This window comes from Epinephelus moara, chromosome 7 (assembly GCF_006386435.1).
Source record: "Epinephelus moara isolate mb chromosome 7, YSFRI_EMoa_1.0, whole genome shotgun sequence".
NCBI classification, from domain to species: domain Eukaryota; kingdom Metazoa; phylum Chordata; class Actinopteri; order Perciformes; family Serranidae; genus Epinephelus; species Epinephelus moara.
Genome location: NC_065512.1, coordinates 37,025,466 through 37,052,225, shown reverse-complemented (window position 1 = coordinate 37,052,225; position 26,760 = coordinate 37,025,466). Strand labels below are relative to the sequence as shown.

Here is a 26,760-nt window from a genome sequence, read left to right as displayed (position 1 = left end):
CCCAATGGCCCTGTGAGGCCACCAGGCTTTAAAACTGCTGTTTTTTCCTGACTGAGTTGATTTCTGAGTTGATTTTCCTACTGACTGATTTTAAAGTAAATTATGACTCTGACAGAATCTTTCATAAAATAAGTGTTGTCAGCCTGAGAGCAGCTTAGTGCATTTGCTGTCACTGCCAACACTGAGGATTTTCTCCCCAGCTTGTCCTAAAGCCTTATATATATTACTGTATTCTTTATTTTAGAAGTAAAACTTTGAGTTTTGCTGAGGAAACTGAGCTATATCTGCATCATTATCATGAAATATGTACACTGTAAAACAAGGCAGCATTGTAGTCTCATGGTGTTTATTTTCTACCATACAGCCATAAATGGGGACCATACAGCCATAAGTCTTTCATTCATCTCTTCCCACACTGTGTCCCTTCAGAGAGAGACAGCCAGGTAGCAAACAGATGAGTAACACTGGAATGTTGAGACACAAGACCAAAGTAATGTAGAAACACAGGAAAACAAACACAGACATTAGTGGAGAGATGAGCTAACAAGAGACATGCTGAAAAGTTTAGTGCTGTGGTTAAATCACATTGCTCTGTAAATATATTCATCCACAACAACATCCCATCAGTGTTTCTGAGTATTAAAGACAAGGGAGAACATTTCCTTGTGTTAAACTTGGGTGAAAAATTACATATGGTCTTCAATGGAGTTGGCACCTGCCACAAGAAATAATTAAAAATAATTAAAACACTTGCACTCTCTAATTTCTGATGAAGCTGTTATGGTCATTTAAAGAACTGCATAAACTTTGGACAGAAACAGAGTTTGTGTTAATATACAAATATGCTCACCCCCACTGAGGCTGTTTTTTTGTAACAGCATTTGCAGATATTCAGTGCAGTTGGCATGGATAACCCTAGCCTGTGTCCTGGCAGAGGGGCCACTGCTACAGCGGCCTCTTATTGTGCCCCTCAAAGACTCCCTTTAATCCTTAGAGTCACTACAGAGAGGCTGCGTGCCCATTTCACTTGGCAGAGAGCATAAAGAACACAATCATATCATTCAGTGCACTGCTCACAGTTTATACTCTTCTCTTGTCTCTCTTCATTTCTCTCTCTCACATATTAGCCCCCCAAACACACACACACACACACACACACACACACACACGCACACACACACACACACACGCACACACGCACACACACAGAGTCTTTCTCTCTCATTTGTACTGTCTCTCTCAACTGTGTACTGACTATAAAACACAAGTTGCATCTCCTGATCTTCCAGAAGAATTTCAGTGATCCCTTACACATAAGCTATTGAGGTGGGAATGCATTCAGTTCAGTGTTTCCCTGAGGTTAACTCCTTTAGCCTGGTGGATGGCCAACGGGGGAGGGGCTATAACTAAAAAACATTGTACCACTTTCCTTTGGACCATATTCCATTCCCAAGTTTAACATTATTAAGTTTCATCGAATATTTATCAGTTAACCTAATTTTCCAAATATTTATCAGTTACTTTTCAAAATCCACATACACAACTCTTCACATCGGCATAAACTGAATCCACTGTGCAACATTTATATAAAAAGAAACAATGTTACTTTTAAAGCTAGTTCACCTATTACTCCCTCTATTTCCCTCTTCCAAAACAGTGGTGAACAACACCAGGAGTAAAGGCCGGGAGTTGAGTTTGTATTAACACGGAGAACAATACAGAGCTGCAGGGATGACGTTTATTTGTAGGCTAACATTGCTTTGGTTCCCTCATCAAAAAGCCTATGGGATTTTTCCATTGAATTTTGGATTACTGCAGAAAATAAGCTCTGTGGCAAACAAAAGTTTAAGATACTTACATGTTTTGTTCAGCGAGATAATCTTCACAAATGAACACCATTTGAAGCATATATGCAATCACCAGAAGTAAAAAGCTAACGTTAGACTATAAATGATCTACATCACAAAGAGGCTGTGAAGTTGTGGTCAGCATAATTTGGCGTGGTTACGCTCTGTAATCTCATTTAGTCACTTATTAGCAACCATCTTTTATAACACACATTAAAACTTCAAAATTTAAGAGTGAAGTATTTTCTAGGGGTGGGGAAAAAATCGATACAACATAGAACAGGATCTTTTTGCATGGCAACATTGTATCCATACACCATGGCAAGTGTAAAGTTTTAAATTATATGAATTACTAATATTACAAATACAAATTAAACTTTTTGTAGCTGACCAGAATAATAAAATCATTGCTTTTTCAGTCCACTAAATACAATTTACTTCAATAAGAAAATGAGAGAAGTGAGATAGACTAACTGAAAACTTTTTGTAATCTTATTAGGTAAAACAGATGTTAAATAAGTTTTTTCTTTTGGGACACACATTGCAGTTGAAAAAAGGTAATTAATCACAATATACATTGCAATATATCTTACCAAAGTACTTCGCATATCACAACATCAAAATTAAAATCAATCGCAATCACAATAATGTATTGTGACTGCAATAATATCGTATCACAGGGCCTCTGGTGATTCCCACCCCTAGTATTGACTGAAGTATTTTAAGCTTGTTTTAACCACAGACCTTATTTCAGGCATCAAACCAAAAACCCATTCAAATTTTTCCTTTCTGGCTTTCTAGCTCAGCCAAAAATGTACATCTGTCAGCATATTATCATGTAGCCTGTTTGTAACCAGTAGCCTTCCAACAATCATGTCACCTGTTCAATTGATTTTAGCAGTTTAGATAACAGACACTCAACTGTCCTGCTGTTTTTCCAGACATGTGAGACAACCACACACCTGGATGCCACTCTGCCCTACAAACAAACAATACGACCAACTTGTGTCCTAAATTTTAACTTTTAAATGCTACTTGATGATATATGCATATATATTATTATACATTTATAGAGGGAGCAAATAAATGCCTATTTGAGCATTCAGTTTCTTAAGTATTAAGTATAAAAGAACCATAATACCTAATATAGAAAAGGTTTTACTTCAGAGCCTCCTCCACACTCTGCAGTAGCCAATACCAGCAGATACACAATCAGGCACAAGCACACACACTCACACACACCCACACACAATCCATACATGCATAAGAAAATGCATTAAGCTCTTTGCAAAGCAGTGCATTCACTCTGTGAAGGGCTTCCTTAGAATAATTCAGCCCCCACTGGTGTTAACTGTTTAACACACACACACACACACACACACACACACACACACACACAGAACTCAAGCACCCACGCAGACACAGCGGCACTTGTGTCATCCCAAATCCATGACAGTAGCACGCCTGGGAGACAATTTTCACCTTCAGAGCTGGAAGACGCACGTTATTTCTCCTTTTATAGACAAATCCCAGTGTCCTATCACGTACATGTTATCATTTGTATCATCTGCATTCAATGAAGTGGTTGGAGGGGTGTGCCACTTAAGAAAAAAATCCAGTTAGTGCCACAAAGATAAAATTACAGTGAAGTCTTTTCAGCAGGTTTTTCACATGATCATCAGCAAAACTGTAATCAGACACGATGGGACTGAAGGTGACCAGTGCAGATCTGCTCGGCTCTCTGTTTGCTGCTCATCACAGCAGAACACTGAGGAAAAGACAGACTTGCATTGTCCGCAATGTTAAAGTAACAGCACAGCACTGGAACTAAGGATGCTGAAGCCAGCTCACGCACACACAAAAATACAGAAAAAGCCTCAGGGATTAAGCTAATTACAAAGACGTTCTGTGATTGTGTTGAAGAAACTGAGAAGCCATTGGATGACTCTCCGACATTCACGGTTTCCTATTATAAGACTGCTGGGCGACAGTCCTTTCTGTGGTTATAAATACCGCCTCTGTTTGAAGCCTCAGTTTGCATTATGCATTGATCTGCTATAAATGGTCGCATACAGAACCAGACAGACCCACAGAAACTCTGATAACATTGACAGTCACACTTAAAAAAGACGTCAGTTACAGATATATGTTATTACAGAGCAACTAAATTAGGCAAAGCGGTTGTTGGTGGTAAACCTGTCAGTAGCTACAGATCAAAATATTCAATCTAAATGCATCACTGTCTCAGAACCAGGTGCTATTTTTTGTGGGAACTACGGCTGCAACAATAAGTGGATTAGTAAACAACTTTAATCATCATTTGACAGCGTCACCATGGTCTCTGGGAACAGACCATATGGTTTTTTCAATATTTGCTGACATTTTATGGACCAACAATTAATGGAGTCATTGAGACAATAACTAGTAGATGAATTGACAATGAAAAAACATTTGAGTTGCAAGCCGAAAACTCTGGGGTTGAAAAATAAAGCCAACATGAAAGTGCCAAAAACTGCAGTTATTTGAACGGCCACTTGAGGCTGGCTCCAGAATCCAGTCAGTCCCCATAGACCCCCGTGGTAAAGTGCCCAACTTCAAAGCAGAAATAAATGTTAACAGCCTGGTAAAAAAAAAAAAAGCAGTTTTGGTCTCTATAGCTAATTTCAACATTCATGACCACTGTACAGGGGCTGGATTTTTATATAACTCACCAGTTTACATTTTATTAAGGTTTAAAGCTATGCATATTTAAGGGCTGGTGTGCTTTGACTGACAGGCTGTCTTCCAATAGTACTTCACTTCAAAGTCAGATCCACCCATTGCTTCACCACAGTGCCAGCGTTTGGCCCACATATGGTGACTTCTGGCTTCGACTGCCCCAATGCCAAACTCAAGCCATCGAAACAGGAGTCCACAAACCAATGACGTCACGGTAGCTACGTCCATTATTTTTACAGTCTATGGTTAGTTGCAGCCCTAAGTCTAGTCACAAAGCACCACTGTGGCCCACATGCTGACCAACAGTGATCAGCCCTGATACATCTCCTCACCACTCACACATTCATTTGTCTATTTCAGATTCTACATACAATAAGGTGTACAGAAAATGTCTGCAGAATGCTTGTTCTCCCAGATTTGCATTTATTCATTTAACTGTTTAATGCCTTCTTTCCTACTGACACCAGCATGAATAAGTAATCTAATAAACACTCTTATCAGTGCTCTGCATCAGCCAATCAACCTAATGAAGGACTTGAGATCTAGAGACTGAGATCTGTGCACTTCTGGGAGGGTTAGCTGTACAGCATTATTCTAAGAGGCTTACACTGAGATACATTTATTGCCAGAGTAATCTTAACATGCTGCATGCATTACAACAAATTCAGGTTCAGACTCAGAGATTCTAACAGATGCAAAACACATTTCTGGTGTTCAATTTAAATGAGTCCAGATATAAAATATCTTTGACATCTTCTGCAAACATCACCACTGTTGATGCAGTGACACTTAAAGGGTCCTGCACCACAGGTTCAAAAAACATGTTCAGGCTTTCTACAGGTATCAGACACTTGAATTTAATGCTATTAAAAACTTTTCCAGGATCAATTTTATAATAACAGATAACAGATTTTTGGGTAAACTTTTTCTACACCAAGCATTACAGGTTCATATGAAGGTAAGTAGCATATGTAATCCCATGTGTGGTAGGGGTGGGGGAAAGAAGACGATACAGTATATTACCGTGATATTTTGCGTGGAAATATTGCATCGGTACACTAAAGCCAAGTATTGATTTTTTATTATATATATCATTAACACTACAAATACAATTAAACTTCTGGTAGCCTACTAGAATAATCAAATCAAGTGATTTTTCTGTCCACTAGATACATTTTGCTGCAATAAAAATGACTGATGGGGGAAGAACCAACTGAAAAACGTTGTATCTTATTAGATAGATTGTATCACAATACTCAGCATAAAGCAAAACATTTAAAATCACAGTAATATTGTATCATGACTATATCGTACTATCGTAAAAATATGGTATCGTGGGGCTTCTGGTGATTCCCACCCCTAGTGAGAAGGAATATGGTTATCAGAGTGAGGCAAGTTCATCTATATTTTGCCGACAGGAAAGTGCAAGTATAAAGTAAATAGACAGTATAAGGTTCAGAGGACAGGGGTAAAATTGTGTCCGAAATCCAGCAGCTTTACTGCAGCACGTCTGCCAAAATTAATTCAAAATTAAAATTTTAAAATACTTTCACAGCAAAAATGTATGTATGCCAGTAACTTGGATTAATTAACCACAGAGAATGTAATTAGTTAGATAACTTCCTTTTATCGCTTGACGTCCTTATTACTAATGTTGTATGCTACGTAACTACAGTGGGTGATAAATTAAGCCAGTTAATGGCTTTTCTTACACTTTATATGACTGTTTTGGAGGCAGTTAAAGGCAAAAGTATTCCAGTGTACCTGAGCAACAAATAATCAGAAATGAACCAGATTATAAATGAACTGCATAACAAATTGTGCAAATTATAGACAGCCACTTGGAACAGTTTACACACTGACAGCAACTCTCAGCTCTCATCATGTTGGCCAGCGCTGGACCGAGATGAAACAAGTGTTGGGATGCTTCAGGCGAGCTGTCACTCAAGGGGCTGAGAGGAGGCTGGAGACAAGATTGTTTCCACAGTAGAGTTAAGCAAGAGGCATGAAATGTAACGTTGCAGTCGTGTACTGGAAAGACTGCTGCTGCAATAAAACAACCAGCGTTCACTGAATTCACATGGGAGAGATACAGCCTCCTATGACGAGTACAGGAGGTGTTTCCCTCTTCACCAACACCCAGCTTTATTACATAACAAGACTGAGTCAAAACATGGTTTGCAGCTGAAAAAAAAAAAAAAAAACAATATAAAAAAAAAGATTACATAAGAGAGTTAAAACTGTTATTCTCTCTTGATCGAACAGTCCTCAGTCACCTTCCACGTGCACGAACAAATACGGCGCCACTACAGAGATAATCTTTGTGCCATTCAAATCTGTATTATGCATGTGTGTGATCTGACCTTAGCAAAGAGAAAACTCATTCTATTTCCAGTCTTACCTTCTCCAGCTGTCATGGTGCAAAGCCGCCCTCAGCACTGAAGCCAGAGAGGAATGCTGCTACACAGCTGACAGCTCAGCTCTCTCTCTCTCACTCCCTATAGTCTCTGCCCTATATCTCTCGCCCACTGTTTACCTCTCAGTGGTGCAACAGAAATGGCTGCTTTGTTTCGCTCTCTGTCCCTCCCTCCCTCTCTTCTATCTATCCCTCTACAATCTTTCTGCTCTCTACCCCTACCTCTCACTCTCCTCCCCCCTCCCTTGCCTTTCCCTGCTTGCCTGTGTGACAGCGCTACAGCGCAGCCACCCCCTCTGCCTCCATCTCTCTTTCAGAAAAACATCCGTGCACATATCACAAGACGAGATGAGACACTATTTGGGAATTTTGTGTCTTGTTCTCTTGATTCTAACTCAGCCTTTACTCTACATAACTGGCGAGTCCTCCTCTCTCCTCTGTAAATTAAGTTTATTCTGGAGCTGTTACACAGCACAGCTCATTCTCTGTCCACATTATCAACTGACATCCTTCTCAGCACTAAGACAAATGGGCTTAAATTAAAATTAATCATCATCCACGGTCACAAAGTTCATTTCAGTGAAGCCGTGAAACAGAGAAGTGGAGCCAAGCAGCTGATCATGATGAATATGATGCTGGACTATGTCATAACTGCTAACATGAGTCATGTTTGCATATTCCTCTTAAATTTCCAGATGAACTGTCAGCAACTCTGCTGAAAGTTGACTGGAAGGGACTCATTAGGAATCATATTCATATCTCAGACACAGTTAAAGAAGATTCCAATAGTCATTGTCTTAAATTCTTGCAGATTATCAATCATTCGACTCCACCAAAGAGCAGATTGTTGGACTTGTGTTTTACACTAAAAGACACTGAAAGAATGAGGCCCTGTGTCCACCAAAGCATTTTTTCCCCAGGCGTCCCTCAGGAAAAGCCCAGCTGGGAGCGTAACATTTGTTCACAACATCATTTATTGGACTGTACTCTAAGGCTATCTGCTTAACTCTGATAAAGTGATAAATAATGAATGACTGATATTGGACTGTGTTAAAGAGTCTCTTGACAGACACAAAAAATGATTGGTCAAAATAAGTCCAGCAGAGGCTCAGATATCTGTGGCTAGTTGTACAAAACATCTTAAGTTAAGATTTTCCATACAGTCTAAGTTAAGGATTCCTTAAAATAAAATTGGTTGCACAAAACACCCTTAATTCTTGTCCTTCTCCGTTTCGTTGAAGTGTTCACTTAGGCATTTCAAATTTTTTTCCTCTTCGTCCTACACTTAAGAAATCCCTTAAAGTTAATTAAACCGTTGCACAAAACACCTTAGTAACCAAAGTAAGGACAAAAACTTAAGGTATCTCTGACTCTATCTTAACATGGCTGAGCTTATGCTGATAAATTTAAAAAATTTCATCACCAGACTTCTTGAATTAATTTTTGTGGCAATTTCCTTCCACACTTGTTGTTTTCTGTTTGGTGCTATTAGCGGATCTAATTTACTTTTTAGTGTGTGCTTTCTTTTGTTGTATTTGTCCAGAAGTAACACATTTACCTAAACAATTTTCTCTTCTTGTCTTTTTTCTTCTTCTTCCATTTCTTTATTATCTATACCTAGTTTGTGAGATGATAACAGGTGAGGTGATAACAGGTATCACAAGCACAGGTTCAAGCAAACAAACAAACAGGCTCCACGGAATGCCGTACATAACTTAGTGTTTTTGTTTAACTAAGAAAACTCTTTTGACGGATTCTGTGCAACACCCTTAAATAAGTCCCTCAGCTATGATGAAATTAAGCCTGAAGTGTAATATTTTAGGGGAAAATATTATGGTGTTTTGTGCGACCAACCACTGACTCTGAATCTCTAGTATGGGTGAAGCTCCAAAAATGCTGGATCCTACAATTTCCATAATGCCTTGTAGCACTTCTAATGGCATTACTGCACATGTAAGAAAGACCCCAGGATTTTATTTTAGTGTGCTGTTTAGTTATAACATGAGAATGTTTGTGACCTAGCTGCCATGTTGGAAACAGTCAAGTGAAGCACAAAGCACTGCTCACCAGCCAGAAACAGCGGTTTGACAGTTTGACCTCAGCTTATGAGCAGTGATTGACATGATTGACAGCTACACTAGAGACTTTAACTGGTGTTTGCTGCTGCCATTGGAAGCTGGAAGAGGAGGAGGGACATGATTTTTTTTTTTTTTTTAACTAATCACATGTCTCATGTACTTCTTTTAGAGTATAGTGACAGTTTCAGGAAAAAATGACAAAAAGTTATTTTTTTCCTAAAAGTTACCTACTGCAGCTTTAATGAGAATACATGATGTTCTTCATGGAGCATTGTGTTTATCCGACGGTCTCGGATAAAGACACAGCTAATCAAGTTAAGACAACAACAGGCTCACTCAATTGAGCCAATTAAATTGATTATTTATTTTATACACAGTTCACTATAGAGTAAACAACAGCATCAGAGAGATGTTAGAGAGAGAACAGCACGGAGCACCTGACCTGCCACTTTCGGGCTGCAGACTGTCTGAGACTTTTGCTATGGTCTAACCAAAGTAGCACTACACACCTTGACCAGGTTTGGATCGACTTAGTGAGACAGCTTTCTTCACTATAAACATGACCACAACTGTAAAACTCCACAACCTCAGTTTGTAATGAAGGTTTTTTCAGAAATATGCAAGAGACCAATAGAAAATAACACAGACTACATGACTATGACATCATCAGGGTTATTTTTTTGTGGAAAGCCACAGAAGACATTACACAACTGCTTCGACATGTAAACTGTGTGAGAATGTCCCTTTAATGCTGATATGAATAGGAAAAAAAGTCTATTGTACAGTGCTCTGTCAGATCCAAATATGTTACTAAAATAAAGCCACAGATAAAAATAGCAACAGCAGAGTAACAGTTTCTTTATGAATTAAGTATGAGCCTGCAGAAAGGTCAGTTCAAGTTGGTTTAGTTGACTTCAAAATGGTTGCTATTGGGGTGTTGGTGGCTTAAGGTGCTGACACACCAAACTGACATCAAAGAACTGGCGGCGACGAAAGCCAACTGTTACGTCGCCTCACGTCGCCTCACGTCGTCTCACGTCGCCTCACGTCGCCTCACGTCGCCTCACGTCGCCTCACGTCACTCTGTGTCAGTTGCATTTGAACACACTACAAAAGCCCCTTTTACACTGCCAGATTTTCCGGGAATGTTGGGCCAATTTGCCTGCCAGCTGTGAGCGTTTATACACACGGAGGCGGAATACCGCAACAGGAGGGGCTGTTGATGACTTGTGGGAGGAGCTGTTGATGACGCCGCACGTGCGAGCCACTGGCGATGGATAAACAGGAAACAGCTGATAGCAGGAATTAGCAAGCAGCTAGTAGCAAGAGGGAAACGCAAACCTGACAGACACTGTAAAGATGAGCAACTGTGGAGACAAGACATTGTGCGCCCTCCTTGCCCTCGCAAATGAAGAGGCCATTAACCGTCAGATGACGGGGATAGTAAAGAACGGGCCGTGCTTCCCTCCGGTCATGCTGCGGTTAACGCTCCGCCAGCCTCGCAGCTAGCCCCGGCTCTCTGTTTGGATCCAACCGGAGCACCGAGCCTCAGTTTCTTATTCAGGTTAAAGTGGGAAGAAGAAGCGGGTCTGTCGGGCAGCTGCATGAAGTGGAGCCTGAGGAGGAAGCACCGGTTAGCCCCGGTTTCACTACAGGCAGATTCACTTGTTACAGGGGCGAGGAAATAAAACCTGAACAGCCAATCAGAGTGATCTCTCTCACCAACAAGCTCCGCCGCCGATTCAACATGCTCAATCGGCCGAAACGCCACCAACAGGGGTCCGACTACTGCCAACGGTGCGGGACACACCGCAAAAACTAGGGTGACAGACGCCCACCGACAGCCCGACATTGGCCGACGTGTGTCAGCACCTTAACGTGGTTGGAGCAGGCGCCCCATGCACAGAGGCTTTATCCTCGCTGCAGTGACCTGGGTTCGATTCCAGCTCGTGGCCCTTTGCTGCATGTGTTTCCTTGTCTCTCTCTCCCCCCTCCACACTTAGCTGTCCTATCCATTAAAGGCAAACAGCCCGAAAAAATAATCTTTAAAAAAAAGAAAAAGCTTTCTATTAGCCTCCTGAGCAGTGGAATCCCCCACAGAAAGACAGAAAATGATAGAATTTTTTTTAAACAGCTAATCTATCATCTTACACTCCAGTGTCACTATGTGTCCCTCAGTACGTGTGAATGGCATCTTAATTCAGTGGTCAAACTCCACATGTAAAATGTTGTAGAGTGGAAGCTGGAAGATGATGTTGCACTGTTTTAAACTGCTGAGCCCTGTCTGACTGTATTCTCCTTGCCTCAGCTATTGTCTCTTTAGTTAAATGTGGATGTAGTCAGCTGTAATGGGACAGAGTCAGCAGTAAGGGTGTCTGAGCCATTCCACCTGCACAGAGGTCACAGCTCTACTAATACACAAAACACTCAGAAGTTGACAAATAGATCTGCCGCTTTTGAAATTAGGGCTGGGCCATATGGCATAAAAATAACATTGCAATATTATTAGGCTATATTGCAATACACTCTCTCTCTCTCTGTCTCTCTCTCTTTACACACACACACACACACACACACACACACACACACACACACACACACACACGGGCCAGAAGTGTAGATGTGTTTTTGCTGTGAAGCTTCCGGTGAGCAGTTAGATGTTGAGCGGAAATTTAAACTGTTGCCGCTGACCTTTAAATGTAAATTTATTTACTGCGAGCTAGAAACAGACTAACAGCTCTCCAGTTCATATATTGACAGTATTTGCAAATCTAACTGGTGCTCCACTGTTGAAAATTGTGACCAAATAGTCACAGTCTGGAGCTCTGCAGATATAAAAACACATGTCTCACACTGTCGTTAAACCCATTAAGTTAAACTGTTACCGCAGTGTCATTAAACATGAAGATTTATTCACTGTAAGCTGGAGACACACTACCAGCTCTACAGATTATGTATTATTAACATTTTCAAGTTGCACTGGTGCTCCATGGTTGCAAAATGTGACGGATTAGTAGCATTCTGGAGCCCTGCAGATACAAAAACACATGCCTCGCCTGCTCACCATCACTCGGATAAATGTGGTCTGGATGGGCGTAGGAGAGAGTGTGTGACGAATCATGTTTGTGAGTCTGTGTGTGTGTGTGTGTGTGTGTGTGTGTGTGCATGTCTTGATAGGGAAAGAGCCATAGGAGAAAGCGGGAGAACCAAAAGTCTCATGTTGGTGGCTTAAAAAATGATGTCATAATTCATACTCGATGTTCGCAATATAGTCATTTTATACATCCAGTGGAAGAAAGCCGTGATACATCAAGTATAATTGGTACATCGCCCATCCCTGATTGTAATGTGTCTCATTTCTGTCCTGTCTATACTGATACATTTATATAAGAGGTTAAGAGGGATGCCTCTGGAAGTCTGTTTTGGTCTTTGGCTCCACAGAGGAACATCTGAAAGCTCCAGTGGATGCCACCTCCTGTGGACAAATCTCATCCCCTGTAGCTCCAGGCTGTCCGTCTGGCCTGCAACCCCCCTTCTTCCTCCACACACATAGCAACGCACACACAACATGGAAAAGAAGCCGACACACCCAAAGTCAGTGTGACAGAAAGATGAGTGATGCTACAGGAGAGAAATAGCCAGCCGAAACACTGACAATGTGATGAGAGTGAAAGCCAGAATATAAAAAGCCTATAAAAAGAAAGAAGTTTCTTACATTTTCCCCTGTACCACATAAACCACTGAGCAGCTCCAGATCTACAAACTGTCCTTAGTTCATACCACGTTATAGTGAGACTACAGTAGCCGTGATATTCACAGTGCATCTGCCCATCCTCTTTTCCATTCCCCACTGTGCAAGCAGCAAAACAATGATGTAAGCAATGAGAGGATGGCCATAGTGCATTGCCATTCCACATTTAAGCACCCTGAAGACTTTTCTGAATGACTCGAGATAAAAGGTATTTCTTGATTTTAAACTTGGTTGAAGAACGCATATCAAAAGGTCAAAGAGCCACCTGGATACCACATTAAAAAAGGCATTAGTTAAAGCTACAACAGCGAGCTGTCACACAGGAGGAAAACTCACCTGAGCCAGACGATGAGATCATGTTCCCGGATCTTTGGACTTCATCAAATTTGCTAAAGATTACATTCAACCTGTAAAAGAAAAAAAAAAAGAAAAAAGAAAAATAAGCAAACAGGCGGTGATGAATATGTATAAGAGATATCAAATGAAAGGAGAATAACAACAAAGTGTCAGAGGATTGGAGCAGAGAGAAGGATGGGCTGTAAAAAGGACCCTGGACTGCACCATCCATCACTTCCGAGGTGAGAAGCTTTCCCTCTGCTCCATGCAGCAGGGATGGCCAGGACCAAAATAGATGGCGTCCAGAACTGCCACACACATGACAAACTGGCACTGAGGCCAGAGAGAGAGAGGCTGTTGTCCAGTGTAAAACAGGACGACGAGGACAAAACAGTAACGGAACAGTCTCTACATGTTTGCTGGCATGTGATACAAAAAAAGAAATACAGCTCATCCAAACCTAAGCTATGAAATTCTGGCGCCCTGTTCAAAGGGCTTGTTCAGGGGGTAATTACGAGACAGATGACAATTAATCAGATTTAGTGGCTCAAAAAATCTGGTGGGGTGTTCTGTCGTGAGCTTTTATCAAATATATCAAACAGAGGGCGTGAAAAGGGCATAAAGTAACTTCTGCCGTCAAAGGGAAGTGAAACCTAAGAAACCTTGTGCTACAAGGAAATTGTAAGCTTAATGGTGAGATACTTTTAACAGGAATATAAATAATCACAATCCAAGGTTGTCTGAAATCATCTGGATTATATGGAACGTGAAAGACATTTTTCTTTATAATCTTCTCTTGAACCCAGCTATGGAACTGCCCAGCTCAGGTGATTACAAAGATCAGTTTTTGTTTCTTTAAATTTGTTATGAGTCTAACTGGAAACACTAATGACAGTATTTACATGTATGCTAAATAAAATGATGTAAATGTGATGTTATTTTTTATATGCCCTATGTGAGCAATGAGAAAGAACAGCTTTAACATGTGTGACACTAAATGCAGCTCTCCATAACTTACAAACCTTTATAAAAAAGCTGGTCCTCTACTTTGCAGTATAAATAGCACACTGCTGTGTGGTTTGGTAAAAACCAAACTGAGAAATGATGACAACAGTTCAAATAAAGTGACCAAAAGCTGACCTTGAACCTTTTTAGGCACTTTTGATAAAGAAGCACTACTAAGAAAAATCATATTTTATAGCATCTGTGACACAGCACAGTTGAGGAGAATGGATTAGATAGAAAGGACTAATCTTACATGAATATGAGCAACAATTAACTTTCTTAGCAACTACAGCCTTCAGATAAACCCCCCCCCAACTAGAATTAAGGTCACAGTGACTTTGACCGTTGACCACCAAATTCTAATCAGCTCATTGTTGAGTCCAAGTGGATGTTTGTGCCAAAATTGAGGAAAATCCCTCAAGGTGCGCTTAAGATATCATATTCAGAAGATTGAGATGGACAGGGTCACAGTGACCTTGACCTTTGACCACCAAATTCTAATTAGTTTATCCCTAACTCAAAATGAACGTTTGTGTCAAATTTAGGGAAATTCCCTTAAGGTGTTCTTGAGATATCATGTCCACAAGAATGAGGCTGATGCAAGGTCACAGTGACCTTGACCTTTGACCACCAAAATCTAATCAGTTCATCATGGAATCAAAGAGTACATTTGTGCAAGATTTGAAAATAAAGTAAAATAAATAAATAAAATCCCTCCAGGTTTTCTTGAAATACCACGTTCACAAGAATGACACAGACAAAGTCACAGTGACCTTGACCTTCGACCACCAAAATCAGTTCATTGTTTAGTCCAAGTGGACATCCGGCCAAATTTGAAGAAATCTCAAGCTGTTCTTCACAAGAATGGGACGGACAAAAAAACAACAATCCACAATGCCTCTGGCCACAGCTATTTCTGATGCAGAGGCATAAAAAACTATGGAGTACCTTTGTAAATATGAAGTTTAATTTCTGTTACTGAGCCAAAACAACTGCAGCAATATCTGAAGTGTTAAGATAAAGAGGTACACAAGGTTTTCATAGTTAAATAAAGTTTGGGTGAATGTGAAACTTCCAACATGAAATGAAAATAAGTGAGGCCTTTTCTCCTATGCAGCTGTCCTGTAGGTACACAGTAGAATGTGTGTGGGACATTAGCTAGACCAGTATGAAAATACACTCAGTTGCCCACAAACAATATCCTCAAATGATCATACAGTAGGATAAAAACAAGGTTTCCTAAACATTTTCCATTTTAAATTCCACACTTTTCCAAACTTGAATTTCCAAACCTCTCAGTAGATTCATTCTGACTATATATGTTATTACTACTAGGTAATGTAGTTCATATAAATCAATTACCATCAAACCCAGACAAGTTCAATGCACAGTATTTTATTCAAGCTGCAATGCTATATGCAATTCAAAGATATATACCCATCTTCTTTCAAACTAATTTGGTCCTGGATGTCTGGATTTGGTTCAGTGGTAAGGCACCTGGGGCAGAGCTGTTAACAGGCTGTGACATACAGGCATGGAGGCAGATCTGCATCGAAGCTGCCATGTTTAATTCTGCCACTAGTGGGAGAACCAGTGTTGTAGCCTGCTACCTCTTAGTGCCTAGACACCGCCACCATAACAGCACCTGGTCTGCATACACTGTGTGCGCGTGTGTGTGTGTGTGTGTGTGTGTGTGTGTGTGTGTAAGATTAGGTAAGTGAGGAAGTATGAAAAAGCAGTAAAGAACAACCAACAGAAAGCATGGAGGGAAGGGGCAGGGACAGGTTGGCAGGTTCCTGCAGTCGTACCGTGACTGTGGCAAGCCCTTTTTGCTGAGATCCATCCTCACCCTCTCACCCACATGTCTGTAGATCTCCACCAAGCAGCTCATAGCTCCGTCACGTACCTGATGACCACAACACATGAAATCGTTAACAACTTCAATATATGTTGGCCCTTCTTGACATTTTCTTTAACTCAGCTGTTTCTCTGATTCATTCAGGGGTTAGTTCTTTGATTGGCACAAGATTCATCAAGATCGTTCCAATGAATCAATCTTCCATTGCAGATTTTACTTTACCTAAAGCTGCAATGCTTAATGCTGCCACTGGGGGGAGAAACATGTATGAAGTGTTGCAGCCTGCTGCTTCTTTTGTGTCTGAACATGAACTCATGCTCTCACCTGATACACAAGTTAAAGATCATACTGACATGAAACCCAGGATTAGCTTAAACATCAATTTTCATGATCAATTAATAGTAATCAATTAGTTTGTTTGATTAATTATGTAATTCTTGAAAGTTTAAAGATAATTGCAAAAACTCTGAGAAACCCTGTGAATATCTAAGAATAGACTGTTTCATTTAATCAACAGTGAAACAGCCAGATATTTAGTTTACAGCACTATGAAAATCCAGAGAGGCTGTAACCGGCAGTTTGTTTGGTGTTTTTACTTGATTAATGTCTTAGGAGATTATGAAAATCATCTTTAATTAATCTGTTGTTATTTTGTGTATTGTTTCCCCAAAGTATTATAATTCCTGACAGCACAAATGTTCTACTTTGAGGTCCCTAAACCTAAGAACGAAATACATTTCACAACAGAGGCAAAGTCTACGGCGAAAAAGCCTGACTGCCCATACCTGACTTGTGGGGTCCCCCAAGAGGTTACATATGTGGGGAACAATTTTACTGAGGGTCAGGCCTTGAGCTCCATATCTGAAAGACAAGAATTTTAATGATTCAGCACAATGAACAGATGATAGGAGATATAAAAGCATATGAAAGCACTGGACATGGTCTTCAAAAATGTCAAACTGCAATATACCAGTATTTTGAAGTATAATAATTTAAGTTTTGTTTCAAACTTCAATGTCTGTCTTCGTAGAACAGCAACTTATCCAATGACTGACAGTCAAGTGAAAGCAAATCGTTTTTTTCCCTTCACAGCAAGGAGAGGAGGTAAACAAATTGTAAGTCATTAACAGCTGCAACATTAATTGAAATATTATTGAAATCACAATATTGCCAAGTGCAATATCCAAGTTGCAGGACCTGCAATTTTTTGATAAAGGCAAAATGTGTCACGACATACACAACAAATAAAGCATTGTGGTGCTAAAGAGATAGGTTGGCCCACTAATCATATAACAGACATAAGGGAACATGCTTGTTTCGTACAGACCCCAGAAAAAAATCCCATCATTGTCATTTTCACATTTTTTCCAGGGAAAATTAAATACAAATATTTTAATTTCAACTAAAATCGCAACTCAAATTGTAATTACAATATCTGTGAAAATAATCACAATATCATTTTTTTTGCATATTGTGTAGCCCTATATGGATCCATTATATTATATAAAAATTGAATCACTCATTCTTGAGAACTGGGACAAATCATGTCCTACCAAATGAAATAAATAAATACATAAATAAATAAAATAATCACAAAATTAAATTATAACTGCTTTCATTTTTTTTTTTACTTTAAACTTGCCCAGACAAGAATTCACACCTTCAAACAATTGAAAACTGTGTTAGAAGCCTTCGAAATCTAAAACTAACGGTGCATATTTATAACATAGGTGTAAACATGTACTGCTATAATCATCTTTGTTTTAAAATATATTTTTTCTGAAAATGTTGGCCCTTTATAGATGTGTCCCAGATTTTTTTTAACCAGATTTCTACAAAAAACATAATAAATAATAAAATATGTAACTTTTTGTCAACTCTGTCAGATCTAACCTCTGACATCTATCATGTATGCTATTTAAGTATAAAATGTATGACTGGGAGGTTGGCCCATTACAAAGTGTGACAGTCATGATTTTGGCCTTTAAAAAATGTCCTGCTCTAATTGAAAAGTAAACCCCCGAAAAGTGAGGTTTTGTCCCAATTCACAAGAATAATTAGAAAAATACATATCATACACCATAGGAAAATGTTGTCAAAACTGAACAACTGAAAAGATTAAATCACATTAAAGAGTACGTAAATACGGACTTTCTACGGTCTTCACTGCTATGACCAGTATACATGCAATGGGAGGGAGCAAGTTGACTCACGTGCTCAGTGTGGCAATGAGGCAAAGGCACACTCCTTCTCTGGTCCTGTTGTTCTTATGTTTGAAGCCTCCCAACATTCTGTCCCACACATACTGCAACAACACACACCAACAGAATATGCTTTATTGTTGTTTAAATGGATCATTGCAATCGGACAGGAAATGGAGAACAGCCAGTTTGTAGGCCCAGCGCGCAACTAACTATGTTCTGCTATCTAACTTAAGCCATACATCCCATATCACATATCATATCACACCCCCTAATATAATGGTGGGGGAAACACTGATGCACACTGGATTGATTTTAATAATTTTAAAGAAGCCGACTTGAAATGTTCTCTGTGCAGCTTTAGTATCTAGGAAAATAGAAGTATCAGATCGGGACTCTGTGTTGACAGATATTCAATTTAAAAAAAAAAAAAAAACCTGATCAGGACATCCCTAATGGTTATAGTTAAACACAATTATTTGATTCCCATGGATACATTGAAAGAAGGGTATCAGCTAACAGGTGTGGGTTGTGTTGGATCACAGTATCAAAGGTTTAAGAATGAGATTAATTGCCAACAGCTCAGTACTGAGCAACACAAAAGAAGAAAAGGCATATTGGCAGCAAATCTACATTACTCATCACTGGAATTAATTTGGACTGTGTGCTGAAATCCTAAACTCATGGAAATACTGACCTCTCTCACAAAAGCATGTTTGTGTGTGTGAGTATGTGCGTTGGTACCTGCGGGCTGGCAGCTTGTTCCATGATCTTTAGCAGCACTGTTTGGTCTTGGTCTCGCACTTGGTCTTTAGCATCTCCCAGTCGATCAATAAGGCTGGGCAGGACTGAGGGAAAGAGGACAGAAGGAGAGACTGAAGCATCCCTTCAAAACAGTCAACTGAAAAAAAGCTAATCACACGACCACATAATCACTGAAGGGCAGGAATGAACAAGGATGTAAGGAGCGTTAGGTATTTTATACTTTTGAGAAGTGTTGTGTCTGTAGCTTTGTGTCACCAACATGTTTCTTACTAACTGACATTTCTTAAATATGTTACAAAAAAGGAAAAATTAATTTTTGGTTTTGTCCTTTTGCCAGACACAGTTTCAGGCATCAACAAAACAGTCAGAATAGGAGGAGGAATCTGAATTGTCAAGTAATATATTCTTATTTTAATACCAGTAAAATATAATGTCGTGTGAGTGATGCTGTAAAAATGTAACTTGACACAAAGTAATCTAAAACTTTCACGTTTTAATTCAACAGCTGAATCTTTGAGGCAAAAGAAAAAAAGGGCTCTGTCAGTCCCTGCTCAGTTGTATGTGACAAGTGGCTTTTAGCTACATTAAGAAAATCATGAGATAATACAATGATAGAATAAATGAGTCTTACCTGTTCCCACATGGGCCCTAAATCGCTCCTGTAACCTCGTCACTAAGGCAGATAAGAGGTCCAAGCCAAGCAGAGCCACCTGGTGGAGACACAATAAAATACACACATACATTTAAATGCAATTTAAAAATTATTTCATAAAAATAAACCATATGAATCTCCTCAAAATCACTACATGTTGTGTCATAATCACAAATCAATGGAATAATCAAAGCTATGTGCATGGACAAGCCCAGTTAAAAGGCTGTGTTGAATATTTCCTGTTGCAAAGGATTATGGGTAAACTGAACATTTTTTATATTTCTAAGCTTCTACTGTCCTTACGGATGAAACTGGCCTCGTGCAACATTCACAACATTAGATTATAACACATTTGGGACTCAAGTAGCAGAAAAAATACATTTGCACTCCTGCACCATGACTCTGCATCCTCTAACCAAACATTGATACAAAACCACAGCCACATCTTCAGTATCTTTCCTTGTCTTGGGGTGAGAGAGCTGTTCAATGAACGCATAGTGAGAACAGCCCTGCTGACACCATAACAACACATAAGCACCACCTAGACTCCTGTCTAGAACATGGTGCAATTTTTGGAAACATTATATTTGTGAAATTGAAAGTAGCTCTCCCAGATGAAGTTATGATGGAACACTTTGCTACCATCTGGTGGTGACACAATGCTACAACATAGAGGAACAATGAAATACAGTAAACTGCATTCCTCAGACTAAGAAGATTTTAGCTGTGTGATAAAGGAATTTTCTACCTCAGGTCCCATAAGAAGCAATTTTCAGCATGACAGGACATCCATGTTTCATTCCTTTTCATGCATCTTTATTCTTCTCTGTGCTGGGCCTTTCTGCTCTAGACTTCAATTTTATGCTATGACATACTGTGTTTTCTTGCTTTTGCAAATCTCTTTCTCCCACTGGAAGAACAGGTAGTCCCAGCAGGCAGAAGGCCTGGTGTCTACAGGCTTAATCCTCAGATCAGTCCCTTTGTTCTCCAACTGGAGGGAATTACAGTAATTAGACTGACGACAGGGCCCAAACAAAGAGTCCACGAGAGCTCTGAGAGGGATCAGCACAGTTTAACAATGGGGTAAATCTCCACAGAAACTGAACTTCTCAGTTTGAAACAGCAACCTCAAATGTAGGTTCAGGGTAGGGGCGATGCAGGAGGTCTCTCTAACCTTTCTGAGTGACACGACTGGAGGTAAACACTCTTTTTGTCATTCCTTTTCTGAACTCAGAGGAGCTGAGTCACAAAGGGACCATGGCAACAACTGCACCCTGTGTTTGAGTGTGAGTTCAACAGAAGAGACGCACAGAATAACAGCTCAGTCCAGTCCAGTGCAGATGAGGACAGACAGGCTTCTCCTCTTTGCAGACAGATGGGTAACTCTTTTTTGATGTCATCCACATTCAGACCCCCCAGAATACAAACACACACACACACACACAAACACACCACCCCCCAAAGGCTCTAGACCCAAATCTCACAGACATCATCCCTTTCCAAATCCTCCGATCAACACACTCGGTTCTCATTTTTACTCTTTTTATCTTCAGTATTTTTGTTAACTACAGCTGATATCATGACTCTGTATCAGCAGATACTAAATATTCAGTAACACCAGTCCACACTGGAGGAAAAACCCTGACCTGGTTACTCCTATATTTACCCTATCAAATGAGTAATGATGTTACCAAGAGATATGCGGCCTAGTTTAAAGAGAATCTGGCTATAAACACAAGGTGTATTAAAATATCTGACAGGAAACATAAGATTTTGTGGCAGAATATAAAGATAAACACATCTTTTCAGGGATCACCCAGGTTCTTTCACTGCTGGCAGTCTCTCTTTATGCCTCTTTTATTTCCTAACACAGAACCAACCCACAGCTTAAGGCTTTCCATAACCTGACCTTTTCAGAACCTGTAAGGCTTTGGCACGAGGTTCTTCACAAACCAGGACATTTTGGAAAAACATAATTAAAAAGAAAAGCATGGGACAAACATTTTATGTGCTGTTCAGTCTGCAAGTTAGAAGCTGTGAGAGTACAGAGACCGAAGACAGGAGAGTATTCGTGTTCTAGATGCTGAAGACTAAATCTAACAATTCCTGTAACTTTCCGACACACACTTCACTCATCGAATAATCAGTTGTGTGACGGTGAGAAAGGAAGCAGCCCCCCCCCCCCCCACACCCATTCTTCACACAATTCCTCACTAAATACTTGTACAGCTGAGTGCAACACTAGCCCCTTACACAAAGCCTCCTCGTGTAATGCATGAGATCCATCCCAGGAGATTTAAATTGTAGCAATTAGCAGTAAGCAGCTAACTTAAAGAAGAAAAACAGCAGCCAGAAATCTCCAAAAATTGGCCAATGAGGTCCAGGAACTCCTTTGAACAGAAGAAAAGACCAGCCGCCATATAACAGGGACTGTAAATGATTGTTATTGCCATGTCATGTTACTGTAACTGTTGAAAGAGCACTGCCAACACGTACGTTATATGTAATACTAGTTGCCCACACTGTTGTGTTAAACATTACGCCTGTCACACCTCTTCTACTTCCATGATGCCAGCATGCTGTCTAAAATCACACACTGGAGCGACATGATGTCACTATTGTTTGGTTCTGTGTGCAACGGTGGCATAAAGAAGAGACTTTGTAGCAGCTAAACAGTGTGATCTCTGTGTAAAAAGGGCTATAGACTAGGCTTGTGCCGGTTTGAAAATTTTCCAACCGGTTTGATTATTTTCCAACCGGTTTGATTTAAAGCCAAATATCTAACCGAACCGATATATCGAATTATATACCTAATTTTACCACTGGGGGTCGCATTTGAGCTATTTTTCCCAATAAAGGCCCATTATAGATGTAATGCGCTTCCAATCCACTAGGTGGCGATAATGCTGTATTAACCGCCAATACACACAAGGTTACACAAGAAGAAGAAGAAGAAGCAGAAGGACACTTCTCTTGCAGCAGCAACAGCAGACAGCTGAGCGGAGCTGCCTCTGAGACAAACCAGAGATATTGGATAAAGGAGGCTTATCCAACGTTAAGAAAACGGTTACTCTTCCTGTCTCCTAAGTGGGCGTGGTTAGCTCTCCCTCCAATCAGAGCCTGTTCTCCCTCAACCTGTTTTCTGAGATGGACAGGTCTCAAACAAAGTTAATTTTCTCTTGATCTGTGCGGATGAAAAATGCAGCTTTAGTGTCAGAATGTTGGTAAGATGTGTGGCTTGTGGAAAATGAACCCAATATTTACTTTAGTGACTATAGGGCGAAAGAATTGACCATAAATTGTCATCACATTCATTTTCCTCATTGACGACAATGCATTCAGAGCTGCCGCAAGTCTCCTATGGGGGCGTGGCGCTGACGTCACTGAATCAGGAAGTGAGCTGAGTGGGGTATCTCGCTTTATCCAATATCTCTGGACAAACTAAACAAAACACTTGTAGGCTCCTCCACTTCATTTAAAAACATACATAAACCTTATTAAGTTGTCATAATGCATGTTTCAATGCAAGATAAGTTGAATATAGTCCCTTGACACGCCACTGATGTGTGATGTTTTTTTTGTTTGTGAATATTTTTATCTTAATTCTAGGGTTGCAAGAAACTACCTTTTCGCCATAATTTTTTAAGTTATTAACTTTTTTTTGTCCGACTTCACCGCGGCTTTTTGTCACCGCCCCCCGCTGCAGTCGCCTGCTCTCGTCTACTTTCCAGGCGGGACGCAGATCATCTCGAACGAGCCTAATGACACTAATTTTTTTTTTTTTTTAGATTCTTTTTCCTGGCTTTTTTGCCTATAATGTACAGGACAGAGTGAAATGGGGTGAGAGAGAGAGTGGGGAGGTGACATGCAGAAATGGTCACAAGCCGGAGTCAAACCTGAGACCACTGCAGTGAGGCATCGCCTCTGTACATGGGGCGCTGGCACTATCCACTATGCTACCGATGCCCCGAAAAAGGACATTTAACAGCACACAAAACAACTCAAACTCTCTGAGACAATTCTACCTGTATGACTTCATGACACACAAACACAGAAGGCTATAGTTCTGTAGTTTATGGTTTAGTGCTTTATGATTATGCAGCATACCTGGCCCTCCCTCTCTGCCTTGTGCTGCTGCAGCTAAATAATACTAACTGGATGTTGATGTCTCAGGCATTTCCATAAAGTAAGAGCTTAGTCTCGACCAGATCTATTCTCAAGTCTAACTGAAATTACACTGTTGCTGCTGACAGTAACTGTTACACACACCTGCTCTTTGTAGGCAGGAGTATTACAGAAATCCTCCAGTATCTAAACTGACAGATGCTGACATTTGCAGGTACGTTTTTACGCTGTTTAAGGTGCTTCTGCTAATAAACCATTAGCTAGCCAGCCTTCGAACTGACAAAAGGAGTGCACTTTGTGTTGTTTATTGGTAGCTTGGTTCACTTTGCCACGGCACAAGATGAGACGTGCTTATGTTTGCAGATAAGCTCACAGGCATTTATGTTCTGCAGATTACAGACAAAAAACAGTGGCTGTTGCTGCTTTATGCCAAAACCATTTAAAATAATATGTAGACAGAGTTAAAGCTTGCTGACTGGTTATGACACAGACAGGACTACAATACTGATTGAAATATACTGTAAATTTCTCATTTTTCTCCACTGATTTTAAACAGGACTCTAAATTTACAGAGCAGATTTATATTCTGTAGCAAAACAAAACAATTTATATTCAACAGTCAACACTCAACACACGCCAAATAAACGTCTTAGCTAACATGTATTTTTAGGTATAAAAGTATTCATGCACACGTTTGCTGCAACTCCTGTGTCAGTGACCCAGAGACCTCTACATGAGCAGCTGCATTATTATTTGCAGTTAATACCTTACTCAAGGACTGGCTGACAATACACAAACTGTTGAAAGAGTGGGGAGTCTTGGCATGTTTCCTTGACTCGACATACTGTAGATGTCTGGTGACTTCATCACTTCCTTATAGAAACGGGATGGGTAATTCTGATGTTCTGCCAGCATTTGGAGACTGCAGCAGTGGCGTTATCATATTCCTGAGGTGTGATTAGCCAGCAGTGACCACACAGTGACTCAGCTGCATTCAGTAGAGCTCAGAACCCCAGGCATGGTGGCAACGAGACAGCGGAATGTACAGTTAACACTTATAATAGAAAACACCCGACAGCGTTTACACAGAGCACACACAGAGACACAGATAGATACAGAGATGAATATAGCATACATAGAAAACAGAGTTGCACACAAGTGTACACACAGACACATCAGTCTGTTCCAGTTCACTTCATCCAGAGATGGCACTTCATGCTTGACTTCCTGCAGAGAAAACACTGAAAGGAGAGCATCCTCCTCCAGACATACTGCTACTGATACTAATATATCTCTTTCTCTCTAGCTCTCTGTGTCTCTGTTTTTTTTTAGTTTTATTAGCATTAATGTGGCAACAGCTGAAAGGGGGAAAATCCAACAAAAAATTGTATGGCAAAAATACATGGGGCACGGATGACATGTCTGCTGCATGCTCGCAGCAGAGTGCATGAAATATAATCAAATGAAGCTGCTGCATTAATCACAAAAGCCGCACTAGCCATGCAGACATTATGTGGATAAGAGCAGCTAAATGTTATTTTTAACTGGATGTCTATTTGTTTTTCTTTACATGCGACTCCGCAGGCCTCCAACAGGTAAGAACTACATAGACCCATAAAAAAAATGAGTACAATCTATTTAAAAGTTAAAATGAACTTCACTGTACCAGAGGCAATGTGATGCAGCAGAGCAACCTTGAGCCTGTTTTTACATTCTCTTTTTTTTTATTTATTTATTTATTTATTCAAAAGGATCCCCATTGTCTGATGCCAATGGCACCAGCTGGTCTTCTTGGAGTCCGAAGTTCAGTGCATCATATTCATCGCAATCACACTGTACACAGGCCTGTGTGTGGTGTCCATCTGATTAATTACAACATAAGCTGCATTCAATATCCCGTCTGTGCTGCACCTTCAATTGTGTTACATTAAATGGTTAAAGAAGTTCACTGAAGCATCAATACTGATATACAGTCAATAACATTCTTATTATCTAATTAGTCTAGTGATCAGTCCATGAGTGGGCCCCAAGGGCCATAACCAGGGAGCAGGAACAGGTTGTAACTAACACTGGACCATTGATTAGCTGTTTAAGTAATGCATTCGTAAATTAAATCTAAATGAGGATTTACTATTGGACTGACGTTTGTAAAGGGGGCAGCTATTCCAGTGACTGGTGGCATGGTTTCACATTTAAATAAATCAATCAAATCAATTAATAATGTTGCTATATCAATTCAGTTAATCAGTTCAGTACCAGTTAATAAAGCCTACGTTTCCAAACCCTCCACAACCAACTGCATCTAATCATTGGGCAAAATTCAATATGGCAGCAATCACATGCTACAAAGACGGAATCTGTGTAGCAGGTAAAAACTAGAGGTGTAAATCACCAGTTTCATCACGATACCATATTATACAGATTCTTTAGACAACAATACGATATTTTCCGATTTTACAAAGTCTTCCCCGATATGTCTTTGATTCAATATGATTTAAGGGTTTGAGATCGATATTAGGCAGAGATGGGGACTCAAGTCATTGTGACTTGGACTCGAGTCGACTCGAGTCGCTGTTTTGATGATTTTTGACTTGACAAAAAATAAAAGACCTGAGACTTGACTCGGACTTGGAAGTTAAAGACTCGGGACTTGACTTGACTTGAGACATGATGACTTGAATGACTTGAGTGTTATTCACATCATGTTTTCGGTTAGAATATAAAATTAATAAATTAATTTAAAAAATAATGTCGATTACCCGGTAGGAGCGCAGGCTGAGAATGGCGTTGTCATGATTGGATCACTACCCTGTCAATCAGTCATGCACTCTCTACGTACCTTATGTGTTTATTGGAGAAACAGGCCCTCTTATATCAGATAGGCATCAACATGTCAGTGGGAGGGGTAATGAGAGTCATCGTCTTCGGCTTTCGGAATATTTTATCATTATTGTTATTATTATCATTTAATTAATTATTAGTATTATTTCTTTAAGTAATTAATCTAG

At 40.0% G+C, this 26,760-nt stretch overlaps 1 protein-coding gene and 1 non-coding gene across 36 annotated transcripts in view; one reads left to right on the top strand and one right to left on the bottom strand.

The window, feature by feature from the left end:
• clasp1a (cytoplasmic linker associated protein 1a) overlaps nucleotides 1-26,760 on the bottom strand; it is a 129,521-nt gene that overhangs the window by 64,589 nt on the left and 38,172 nt on the right. For all 35 annotated transcript variants that reach the window (XM_050049859.1, XM_050049860.1, XM_050049867.1 and 32 more), the window contains exons 3-8: nucleotides 19,607-19,685; nucleotides 18,955-19,058; nucleotides 18,223-18,314; nucleotides 16,795-16,870; nucleotides 15,960-16,057; nucleotides 13,147-13,217 (exon numbers count right to left, since the gene is read on the bottom strand). In XM_050049859.1, coding sequence (XP_049905816.1) covers nucleotides 13,147-13,217; nucleotides 15,960-16,057; nucleotides 16,795-16,870; nucleotides 18,223-18,314; nucleotides 18,955-19,058; nucleotides 19,607-19,685 — 520 coding nt within the window. The remainder of the gene's footprint in view (nucleotides 1-13,146; nucleotides 13,218-15,959; nucleotides 16,058-16,794; nucleotides 16,871-18,222; nucleotides 18,315-18,954; nucleotides 19,059-19,606; nucleotides 19,686-26,760) is intronic.
• LOC126393642 (U4atac minor spliceosomal RNA) lies at nucleotides 20,081-20,207 on the top strand. Its single transcript, XR_007570287.1, has one exon. It is a non-coding gene; the product is annotated as a U4atac minor spliceosomal RNA (small nuclear RNA).